The sequence below is a fragment of the Oreochromis aureus genome, linkage group 3, assembly GCF_013358895.1.
Source record: "Oreochromis aureus strain Israel breed Guangdong linkage group 3, ZZ_aureus, whole genome shotgun sequence".
NCBI classification, from domain to species: domain Eukaryota; kingdom Metazoa; phylum Chordata; class Actinopteri; order Cichliformes; family Cichlidae; genus Oreochromis; species Oreochromis aureus.
In genome coordinates this window covers 42,902,577-42,914,988 of record NC_052944.1, presented here as the reverse complement: position 1 = coordinate 42,914,988, position 12,412 = coordinate 42,902,577, and the positions used below count along the sequence as shown (strand labels likewise).

The 12,412-nt window shown below is 41.5% G+C and overlaps 2 protein-coding genes across 2 annotated transcripts in view; one reads left to right on the top strand and one right to left on the bottom strand.

Annotated features, from left to right (window-relative positions):
* The window catches only part of LOC116333427, a 493,334-nt gene that overhangs the window by 318,007 nt on the left and 162,915 nt on the right, over positions 1-12,412 (top strand). The gene's annotated exons all lie outside the window — the stretch shown is intronic.
* On the bottom strand, positions 2,918-3,338 carry LOC116328219 (histone H2B 1/2). Its single transcript, XM_031749949.2, has one exon. It carries the CDS (start codon positions 3,314-3,316, stop codon positions 2,942-2,944), a length of 375 nt encoding a protein of 124 aa, XP_031605809.1. The 5' UTR covers positions 3,317-3,338; the 3' UTR covers positions 2,918-2,941.

Genomic DNA, 12,412 nt, shown 5'->3' with positions numbered 1-12,412 from the left:
AGGAACGAACGAACACCATCCAGCTCCGAAATCCCATGAATCCCATCACTGCCCAGAGGCTGCTGGGTAATGTAGTTCACCCTAACACAGGCTTTTCTACAGTCACTACTAGTCAAACATTATTTTATCATTGTATCTATTTTATTTATTTAATCATAGTAATATTGTTGTTAATATTTGTTATTTATTTTATCCTGTTCTGCCCACGTTGGTGCATTTCCCAGCTCTGGGACTAATAAAGCTTATCTCATGTCCTGGATAGCGACCTCAGTTTAATCTAGTATAGTGTCTTTATTTATGCCCAGTATATCTCTGCTGCTCTTTCTGGAGGATTCTGTGATTCTTCCACCTACTGAAAAACATGTAAACACAGATTTTTGTCCATGATAAGTATAATGCTGATATCTTCCATCCACTCCATCATGTGATGACCAGTCACAGGAGTGGGTTTAGTGAGAGACTGATTACCAAAATTCACCTCTGAACACCAAAAGAAATCATCCCCCCTGTACAACTCCATGTTATGCACAGCAATTACTACAATAGTTGCATCATATAAAGGCAGCTAGAAAGTGAAAGGTGGCTACAGAGCCATCAAATTAGGAATTAGATTGAAGATGCTTTGATGGAAATTCCTCTTTGGGCATCGCTAGGAAAGTTGGATGCGAAGGACACAGCAGAGCCTGACTGTGGCATAGGCAAATGCTAAAGGTGTCATCCATCCAGGGGCACAAGTGGGGAAAAAATACAAAAAAAAAGAAGAAAGAAATAAGTAATGATACCAATTCATATCTTTCTTAGTGTACATTTTTGCCCTCTAATAGTCCAACAAACAACCCCTTTGTATCCTAATTGTGTGTTTATAAAGTGCACATCAAGTCAGATGGGTTTGTCATTTCAACCATGTGCAGTACAGTACACAGTGAAGCGAGAGCATACTGGTCAAAGGAGCTTGCAAAGAAAAGAGCATAGTGCTGCATATAACAGACACAGGACCACAAAAATTGCATGTATGGAGAAACTGCGACAAAACGAATACAGACGACTAAAACGATAAAGACACAAGACAGTACAACAGAAAGCTGCAGCATGAATGTTGACACTAGTTTTCTGTGCCACAGCATTTTAGTGTAATGACTAACTCAATTTTGCATATCAGGAACAATAGAAAAAGTATACTTGGAACTGAAACACAAGTGCCAAATACAAACTCACATGTCACGCCATGACAGTAGGCCAGACAAAGCACATGGAAGCGTCAGCTATGGTTCGTACGTACTGTGTTGTCGGTTGCAACGGTAGATCACACGATAGGGAAGGCAAGAAGCTGGAAAATGGGCTCTCTTTTCATCGTTTCCCCTCCTGGAGGCAACCGGAGGGATCTTGTTAAATCCTCCCAATTCTTTCGATCTTTGGGCTGAAGGAAGGACAATACTCGGTGTATAAATGCTCAATCAACAATTTCTTTATTACATACAATTCAACACTTTTGAGCATAAACCATCCGGATGGGGAGACATGCATGCAGAGGGTCACAGCAAATCTCAAACTGGTGGAGGGTTACTCAAACTGTTATAGCCTCTAGTGGCCCCCACCTACTCGTAAAAACCTAAACATTTACATTCTTTCTCTCTTATGGGGCCTAAGTTATGACCTTGGCTTCCTGTGCAGTATGTTCTGTTCTTTTCTAATCAGACAAATAAGGCCATGACTCTCTGAAAACAGTATTTCTTATAACTCAGCAGTATAATGCATCATAAACAATATCATTCATTCACAATAAATCAGCAGTCTAATGTAATACAAATCAGTTTAATACATGTAATAGTTATCACCTTCTTCTAATTCAGGAGAATAATGCAAACTAAAACTACATAATAATTTCACAATCTTTAATTAGGGGTATAACATGGCATAAGATAATATAATCTCACAATCTCATGTATCCGATATTACTAAACGAAGACGTCAGGCTTGGATTGCAGCGGTCAGACGAGCGGATATCGAGTTCTCTGCCATCCCCAAACGAGAGCAATCGCCCACCTGAGAATTCATGTTGAGCGAGTAATAGGTAGTTTGCGTAACAAGTTCAAAATACTACACACTACAATGCCAATCCGATTACTCATATCATGTGAGGGTGAAGACAACACTGCTTGATAAGAATGTTAAGGTGTGCTGTGTTTTGGTGAATATGTGCCCCAGTGTGGTTGTCAAACCAGGGCCAAATGAAACTTGCTCTTGTTGAATATTCATAAAACTGCTGTGTTGCATGTACAGTTCATTGTAAATAATTGTACTTTCTGTAAAGTGGTTTCAATAAAACAAAAACATAAATATATAAATATATTTTTTGTAATTCAAGATCTGTTCACATGTACATACACATGAAATGCAAACTATTTACATGGCATCAATCATGAATCGTTCATCTAGAGCAAGTTCTGGGCCAGGTGCTGAGGAGAAGTCAATGTTATGTGCAACCTCTGGCTGCATCTTGGTCATATGGTCAATGTACACAACGTGGAGGCTTAACGGCCAAATCTTGTACCCAACCGTTTGTGAGTTAGATGTGCGCCTCTAGGGATTTATAATTACGAAAATGCTTTCCCCTATGCGCTGACTCCACAGACAAGGTACGCGAAGATATCGGGATAGGACAACGGCGGACATGGCGCCGCGATCCCACAATGCACTGCGGCGTGACGTCAACTCCAAAGCCCTATTCTGCGTTTGTAGTGAGTTTGTCTTTCCACAATCTAAAAAGTAGGAAAACATTTCAGTCGTCTGGGTCATTGCAGCGGATTAATACCACCCAGTGACACAAAGGTCTACATCTGTGGCAACATAGTAACTGCATATTTAACAGTAGGAAGTATGCTCGTCAGTTTAAAGTGTGTGGCTCTGAAAAGAGCCGTTGGGTTGACGTCTGATAGCCAGTTTACTTGGAGCTCGTGTACTTGGTGACGGCCTTGGTGCCCTCAGACACAGCGTGCTTGGCCAGCTCACCGGGGAGAAGCAGGCGCACTGCGGTCTGGATCTCCCTGGAGGTGATGGTGGAGCGTTTGTTGTAGTGAGCCAGGCGAGATGCCTCGGCAGCGATGCGCTCGAAGATGTCGTTGACAAACGAGTTCATGATGCTCATGGCTTTGGAGGAGATCCCGGTGTCGGGGTGGACCTGCTTCAGTACCTTGTACACGTAGATGGCGTAGCTCTCCTTCCTGGTCTTTCTCTTCTTCTTGCCGCCTTTGCCGGCGGTCTTGGTCACGGCTTTCTTGGAGCCCTTCTTGGGCGCGGACTTGGCGGGTTCAGGCATTTTCTTTCTCCGATACTCTACAGCAACGAATGAGCTCTGTGACTGAGAGCAGCGCCTTTTATACAGGCTGTATGCTAATACCACTGCGCAGGCCCTCGGAGCTCATTGGTGGAGCCGCACAGTGGGCCGGACGTTGTGTTGGAGGGAATTTGTAAATTTTGCTAAAACAGGCGCGCATCTAACAAAGACAGTGGACTGTGTGATTGTGTCCTCGTTTGCTGAAACAGTCATTTGTTCTAAACGAGCAGTAAATGTAGAGCTCTGTGTGGCAAATATGGATGTGTTAGTATCAGTATTATCTTCACCAACAATGAAATCATTTGAATAACAATTCCACCTGGTTTCCTGTCTCTGTGTTTCTGTAGCGCCCATGTAACCTGGTGATACTCACAGTTTACCGTCACCAGCACACAGCTTTAAAACTTCGCTGAGTTTTAGCTCTCAGTGGAGATTAAACACTAGGCATAATTAGGTTCTGTCTGTCGGGTCACGTTTACTTCACACTTTTATTTACAACTAATCAAATCGGTTTGGCTCATATTAAAGTTACGTTTCATAACTGCATAGTTTTACTGAAGTTTAATGTCTCACTACAGCACACATTAGACTGAACCATTCACTTTTCTTTATTATCTGGTGTTCATATATATATATATATATATATATATATATATATATATATATATATATATATATATATATATATATATATATATATATTAATTGTGTTTTTGAATTTAAACTAACATTAAAATTATTTTTTATACAAAGAAGAAAGAGAAGGTGCACTTCCACCGGGAGGATCAGTGTCTGAAGCAGCATGTTGTTCTTGTATACTGAAAACTCCAGCTTCCAGAAATGATTACATCATCTTTTTAAAAAAATATTTATTCATCTCGTGGGTGCATGTGCAGATTTCCGAGGACACAGCCACGTCAGACAATTCTTTGGTAATGAAAAACACTCATATCGCCAGTAAGTCATCGCAGTGCCAGCTGTTTAATTCATAGCAGCTTCAGCAGTAACCATGGTAACCGCGGACCCTGAGCGGATCAATCAACATAGGTCAAACTTTGGGAAATACCCATCATGTCTCTTTGAAACTAACAAACGGTCGTTCATCAACACATGAAAACGTGTTGATGATGAAAATAACGGGTCTGCCTGAGTGTTTCCCTGATGAGCATCAGTAATAAAGTCATACACGCAACTTTATTCCTTTTTCATTTTGGCTAAAAACAATTTTACATAAGTGATATTTAAACAGAGACACTGTAATTACGTAGAGTCTTTGTTTGAAGTTCGTTTTTATGCCTAGTCTTTGCTCTCAAACCTTTAAACGGCAGCTTGTCTGCAGCTGAGATAATGAAAACTCAAACTGTCGGAGCAGGCTTGATGTTTCGGTTATTCATCAGATGGAATCGCCACCTTTTCACTCAGTGTTTTACAGCGTGTTTGAAGTGATGATATGAAGGGGGGGGTATGTTTTATATGAGGAGCGTGTGAAGCCTACTGTACTAAAATCACTAAATGAAGAGCAAACAGTGAATTCATTTGGTGATTTATTATAATATATAAATGTTGTTCTGATTGATTCTAATCTGCTTCTGAGTCTCTTTTACGCTGATGCAAATGCAGATAACACAGAACACACAGCAAGAACACCCGTTCAACCAATCACATTCATTCCACTTTGATTTACTGAAGCGTCCGTCTCTCATCTTCCTTTTTACAACAGTGTTGCGTTTTACTGGTATATTTTAAAGTCTCTGTATTGTCGATTTTCACATCTCTGGAACAGTTGGCAGTAATAAGGATCATTTTCTGTGGGAGAACAAAGATATGACCCGTGAATTAGATTCGTAGATGACCGTTAGATTAGTTTGATGCTGCCAACACCTTCACAAGAACTCTCCGGAAAAACCCTGGGTTAACTTAGAGAGCTTCTTGTGAACGTTTATCTTTTTTTTTCCACGGGGAACTGAAGCCCAGCATCGGATGAGCGGGTCCCAGCCTTAGTTTCGGCTTTGCCTCAGGTCTTTCTTTCTTCTTCGTTTTTTTAATAAACTCTATTAAAGTATACAAATTAAGAATTCAGTTATTCACGAAGGATACACCCAACCCATCCTTCAAATTCGGGGAAAAAGAGGACGTATTATTCGGCCATTTGCGGCCTCAGGAGGATGCAGCCTCTAAATTTTCACACCCCCTAGGTGTGGTTGTTACTGAGCATTGATGTAGCCACGTACACTGCTGCTACAGTTCAATGTGTCAGAATTAACTTCACGAGATGGCTAAATTTGAACCTCCGGAGCCGTTCGACTTTACACAGCTGGCAGAGTGGCCGATATGGCGGCAGAGATTCTCCCGTTTTCGAGTGGCATCAGAGTGGCTGTTCATGCTGAAGACAGGGGCAGATCTAGAGAAATTTTCTTAGGGTGGCATGAGGGTGGCAAAGAAATCAAATGGGGTGGCAAAATCAAAGCCTTTTTTTTTTCAAACTTAAATATAGTCTATAACTTAATTATTGTCTGTAGCCCACATAATTAAACACTTTAGTTACATAAAACATGTGAGTTTTGATCTTATGTACTGTGTAGCCTGTATAATAAATAAATATGTAGCCCAATAAGTATAAAATCCAGAAAGCTACACAACATGGGGCGGTTCATTTACAAACACAAGTCTAACTTGAGTTTCACACTGTTTTTTGTTAGAAAACAATCACATTGTTACAGCTTAAATTACACAAAATGTCAGTAATCTGCACTGTCATGAACAAAAATTTAAACCTAATTTTTCATGATTTGTTGGATTAACCCACTGAGGTCTGAAATACAGCCGGACATTTTTGACTCCATTTGAGTTTACGTTTGTATTTCACCCTCAGATTGTTTCATTTTACGTTTTTCCCCCTTGCCTTGTTTGGTGTCATTCTTTTCAGCTCAACTGAATTTAGTTGTTTTTTTTTCACTGACGTACTGCATTAGTACTACTATTACTATTAATAGTACTATTACTGATCTGAAATCACACAAAGAACTTAAAATCCTAGTAGTATTTTTTTACTGTAAAAAAACCACAGACATGTTGAGTAAATTTTTATAACTTGAAATGCAAATATAAAGTCTACATTTTGTAAACATATACAACTATTTATTTAAAAATGCAGCCAATACACCTGCCGTTTTTTTCATTTTGTACAACCATTTAAAAATATTACTAAAACTAAAATGAAAGAACAATCAGGTGTTGCAATAAGATGTCCCACAAATGATGTGTACCAGTAAAAAAAAAAGTTTGTCCACCAAAAGACAGAGGAGAGCAGCACAGGGATAAACCTGCAGGCCTGACAACAGCAGGTGTATCACTCCGCTGGTTTTCTACTTAGTGATAGTGTTTACATTACAAATGTACACACAAAACAAAACAAAACGACTACACAACAGAACAACTACACAAGACAACACAACACACTAAGTATACACTCCACACTAAACGTCACAAATCTCCCACATCTAAAAACTCTCCCTCTCTCACTCGCTCGCTCTGTCTCGCTGCCGTTATCGTCACTCCCAAAACTCTCCCCTCTTCCTAAACAACCAAATCACACAAATTGACTTTTTTTTTAAATTGGTCGACATGGTACATTTTTCCACCGATAGGAAAGCAGTGGCTTTTTTCTCTTTCTTTACTGTTTTCGCGCTGTCCTTAGAAAACGCTTAAAACACACACACACACAAACGTGACGACAGTATTTAGAAAAAAGCGTGGCTTATATATATTATCATAACTCTGGATTTACTGGCCTGTAATTAAAATTTAAAAACTTTGAAGTCCAAACTTTCAATATGGGCTGAAATAGAGACTCAGTGTGGCTGCAGCTTGTTGCTATGTCAGCTTACATCAGTCATGTGATTTGGAGGTGCAGCGTGTCCGTGGACCACAGAGGGTTAATAACACTCACCTTCCTTCCATTTCCAGAGTGTAACATCCAACCACCTGTGTAAAAAGTGAAATTCCCATGGTGTTGTTCAAAATGTGCCCTGGCACAATCATAAGCATCGCTTGCTACTGAAAACAAGAAAAAAGCCGGTCCTGCTATGGGCTGAACCATTTGTTAATGGTGGAGGGGGGAACACTATGCAATATCTTCAGTTTTAGCATTTATATTCACTGTTGACTGTAACTACGCTCAAACTGTTAATGCTATCTTATTTTAATAAAGAACACTGTCATATGCAAAACTGGGGTGGCACTTGGGGTGGCAAGGGATCATTTTAGGGTGGCACTTGCCACCCCATGCCACCCTTCTAGATCCGCCCCTGGCTGAAGAAACCCTGTGTCTTATACCTCATATCATGAAAGTGTTGCAGAAAGGTTTTCAGTCACAAGATAGCACCATTTCATCAGGTATGCTTTTACGATTACCTCTTTCTTTTACTGCTGTCATAAAATACATAAAGTATGTACCTTAGACAGATCACTATAATGGTCTGTAGATGAAAGTCCTCATACTGTCATCACGTCACAGTGTTCATATTTTTACACGTTATATTTGTCTGAGCTATAATAATACTTTGAGCAACATTAAAAATTAATTCCACAGTAAAGTCAATGTTTTAACTTCACTCAGAATCAAAATGAGACCCAAAAACAGCCATCAGTCAGTTATCAGTCATTATCTGCTGATTGGTCTGTTTCACTGACTTTGTCCACAACTTTTAATAACAGTCAACTGATCCATGTGCACAAACAGAGGCTTCTTAATAATAATAATAATAATAATAATAATAATAATAATAGTAATAATAGTAATAATGGAGCTTATTGGTTCTTTGTATGGTTTCTCTCTTATATTCAGATTGTATGATACCGTGTGTAAAATAAGCAACTTGGGGATCTCATACATACAAGAGTATTGTGCAATAAATTGCATTATGGGTGTGTTATAATGTGGTTGGCACACAAGGTGCCGGTGCATCCTTGTGCTCTGCAGGCGGTTGTGTTTGTCTCCAACAAACACTAGAGGGGTTCACATGACTTTCTGTGTTGCTTGCTGCACACTGCTTATTATGCTTATTAGCAGTGTGTGTGATTTGGTGGTTGTGCTGGAAGTCCTTTGGGTCTATATATAAAATCTTGTTTAAGGCATCCTTCTGCTCTTGCTCTTGACGAAGGCGGTAGCATTTTTCTCCTCTCCTCCTCCTCCTCTCCCTTAGCTTCCCTGCTTAGCCTCTTATGTCCTTGTCTAGTCTCGTGTTTTTTGTATTACTTTTCCCTGGAACACTCTCTCACAGTCTGTTTTCTAAAACCTAAAAGAGGAATTATGGATTTGATCAACTGGTCTCTGAATGCAATTGACACCCTCTTCTCAACGAGAAGCCTGGGATTGGGTGAGCCTGACTGCTGAAGATTTCTACCTATTCGGAACCATGATAACAGGGTTCTGGCTGATCGGAGCTGGCTTGGCCCTGGCTTATCGAAGAATTAAGAAAGCGGAACCGGCTGTTCAAACCCCCACAAGGCTGCCCGCTGGAATTGAAACGATGGGACGAGGCGTGAGTTTCTCAAATGGGCTCATTGAGTGCAGCACGGATAAGATCTTGGAAAGGCTACAGCTGCTGTGAATACTCAGAATAAGATCTCTGAGTGCAGACTGGATTACATCTCGGAAGGGCTCGCTCGGCATAACATCTCTGAGCGTAAATTGGATGACATCTCGGGGAGGCACACTGTCGTGAGTTTTTCAGAATCGGCTCCTTGAGCACAAGAATGACAACATCACAGAATACAAGTATGGCGAAGCTCGCGGCTCTCCATCGGGAGATTTTGAGACCAGTGTTGGACTGTAGAACTGCTTTGAAATTCATATAAGCTGTTCGCACTAAAGTAAAAAGCACCATCACTTCATGCGGATACCTTCTCGGCGCCAGCTGCGGTTGCAAGGCTGGAGCTGTGCAACAACACCCTGATTACAGACTGTGTTTAGTCTGTTCCTTCCTATTCTATGCAAGGCCACCTGGGTTGGCTGGAAGACTGTTTACTTAGCCTGGCAGGGCGAAGGACACTGTCTCAGCTGAACTCTGGACACGCACACACATACATATACACTGATATGCACACACTCATCCCCCTCCTTTCCAAACGCCTTCGACGCTTATTCCCTTCCGATGCTGACGGTGGATCATGGAGACCAGCGCATAGGCTGCAGGCCCGGATGTACTGTCTAAATCGGCTGTCTCTCACCCTTTACCCGCCCTGTTGCTTGTCATGTGTTTCTTTGGTGTATTAAGAGTTTTTTCATGTGCTATGTGCAGAGGTGTTTTTTTCTGTTCTCAGACTGATCTCCCTGTTGGAGCTCAGTCTGGGGGGAGTTATTTTTTTCTCCTTATCTTTCCTCGTGTGGTGCTTTTTCCATGTTATACCCCTCTGACCTGTCTTCCCCATGTGATGTTTTGTGTAATGTATGTATGGCCGGAGGGTGAGATGGCGCCGCCATTGCGTGCAATAGGTCGGCAGCCTTATGAAATTTCCCCCTTGTGGGACTAATAAAGGTATATCAAAATCCTAGGGCCTGGCGCTGACTCTGAGTGGTGCTTAGTTTTCAGCATTTACCTGATCACGCCGGGTCTTTCTCATTTTCCAGTTTTAAAATGACTTCTCATCACTCCTGCCAGCCTTAGTGCAAAACAACCAGTTGAAGAGCGAGCTAACCGTTTTAACTGCACATGCTCCGGCATCATTTATTCTGTTGCTCCACTCGGAATTAAATGCACTAAATCTTCATGTCAACCTTGGCTGAATGAAATCACGCGAATGTCGACATGCAGAGAGAAAATAGAAGAAGGACAAACTCGAGGTATTTTTGGGCATCCTACATGACTGCTTATCAAAATATCAGAAGATTGTTAAATCTGCAGAATCTGCTTTTCTGTCCAGTATAATTTCTACCAACAGTCACAGGCCCCAAGTTCTTTTTAATATTTTTAATTCTGTGATTAACCCCTGTGCCACTGTTCCTATGGAGGCTTCCTTTGCACTTTGTGAAAACTTTTTGAAACACTTAACTGAAAAAATCTCAGCTTTAAGGTCTCAACATTCACAGGGAGTGTTAGACGTAAGTGCTCTACTGTTTTTCAACAGTTTGAGCCTGTGATTTTTTCTGTCTTAAAGCAAGTGATCTATCACTTCAGACCTCCTAATTCTGCTCAGTGTATTCTTCCTTCTTGCCTTTTCAAGGAATCTCTTCATGTCATTGGACCTAGTAGGGAGAGCGGGGTAAGTTGTCACACTTTTCACACTGACTAACTTTTACTGATCAACATACATCACAACGTAATAAATGTTTCACCAAATGAAAGAAGGAAGTCTCAGGCACATATGATGTATTCATTACATTTTCATATCTTATCTCATTACGGAGTTGTAGACTGTTGAATGGAGAATGTGCACTTGTGACAATTTGCCCCATCGGCAGGTAAGTTGTCACACTAGATTATCTTAAAATAAGAACACAAATACTTAATTGTGATTATTGATTTTAATTGTTAAATTCAAACCAAAACTGGAAATTTGAACAATTATGCCAAGAGAATTTGGAAAAAAACAATTATTTCAATCCAATACACATTTTAATCAAAACATTAAGTAGAAAGAAAACTTTAGTTTGAACTTTAAACTCAAATGTTCTCTGGCTTGCACATAAATCCATCATAACTGAATGGAATGCTGCAAATAACTTGCTTTACTTAAGATGTTTATCCTCTGAACAAAACAGATGCCCTATTTCTGATTAATCAGACTCAACTTCAGAGTCACAATTCTGGCACACATAAATTGCCTGGCCTGAGGTGCAAGCATCATGGGCCCATTTGTTGCATTTACGCATTTTACCCAGGTCTCTTTTGGACGACTGTTTGAAAATGGCTCCACACAGACAAGGCAGAAGCACTCTTCATCATCTGATGATGACTCTTGAATTATTTTTCTTCTTTTAGCTGCGTTGTTCTTCATAGGTCCAGATGTTTCCCCCCTCGCGTCCCTCTCTTTTGAAACAGCTTTTTGCTAGATTCAGCCTTATTCTTTTCTTTTTCTAGTTGCTGCTTCACTGGCGTGTCGGTTAGAATTGCTGATTTGCGTCGTTTTCTTCCTTTGCTGGATGGTTTTCGGCGGCCAGCTTTTGGATATGGCCGGATGTCCTCTGGAGTTGGTAGTCCGCTGTCAGTAATTGCAGTGCTGGGTAAGGGTGAGCTCGTGATAGAGATGGTGCTGGAGCTTGGCAGTTCAGAGTTGGTGCTGGGGCCTAGCAGTGCAGAGTTGGTGCTGGGGCCTGGCAGTGCAGAGGTAGTGCTGGGGCCTGGCAGTGCAGAGGTAGTGCTGGGGCCTGGCAGGTCAGAGTTGGTGCTGGGGCCTGGCAGTGCAGTGGTAGTGCTGGGGCCTGGCAGGGCAGGGTCCGGAATAGGGCGATCTGTGACGTAGGATGGTGCAAACTCGGCTTCCAGAAATACATTTCTGTTGTAAGGTTGAATCCCAGCCACCCTAAAACCAGCCTGAATGTTCAATGGGGTTGCAGCCAGAGGATATGCAATTGCCACAATCCCAGGAATGTCATAAATAGACATTGTCTTCCCAGGGTTGTTCCTCATCCAGGCATCACACGTGCTGTTGATGTGTGCCTCTTTAGTGGCCCGTAGACAGACCTGTCTAATGGTTGGAGCCGATGTGAGCAGTGGGGTGGGAATGACAGCATGATTATGCCATTTTCTTTGGCATAATTGAGTCCATCAATGGACAGATGAGACTCGTGGTTGTCCAAAAGGAGTAAACAGGGCTTCTCCTTTGAACACTTTGTATGTTCATTGAAATGTTGCAGGAAGTCAACAAAGTGTGTCTTTCATCCATCCAGAGGAATTTGCCCCTCCTTTGCTGCCGGGTGGCCCATTGATCAGGAAATGGTCACGGAAGTGGACACGCGGGAAAATAAAGTATGGAGGTAAACTATTCCCTATGGCTGAGACAGCACAGGCCAGTGTGACAAGGGTTCCCCTTTCAGCAGAGGTCAATGACCCTACTTGTTTGAATCCACGTCTGGCC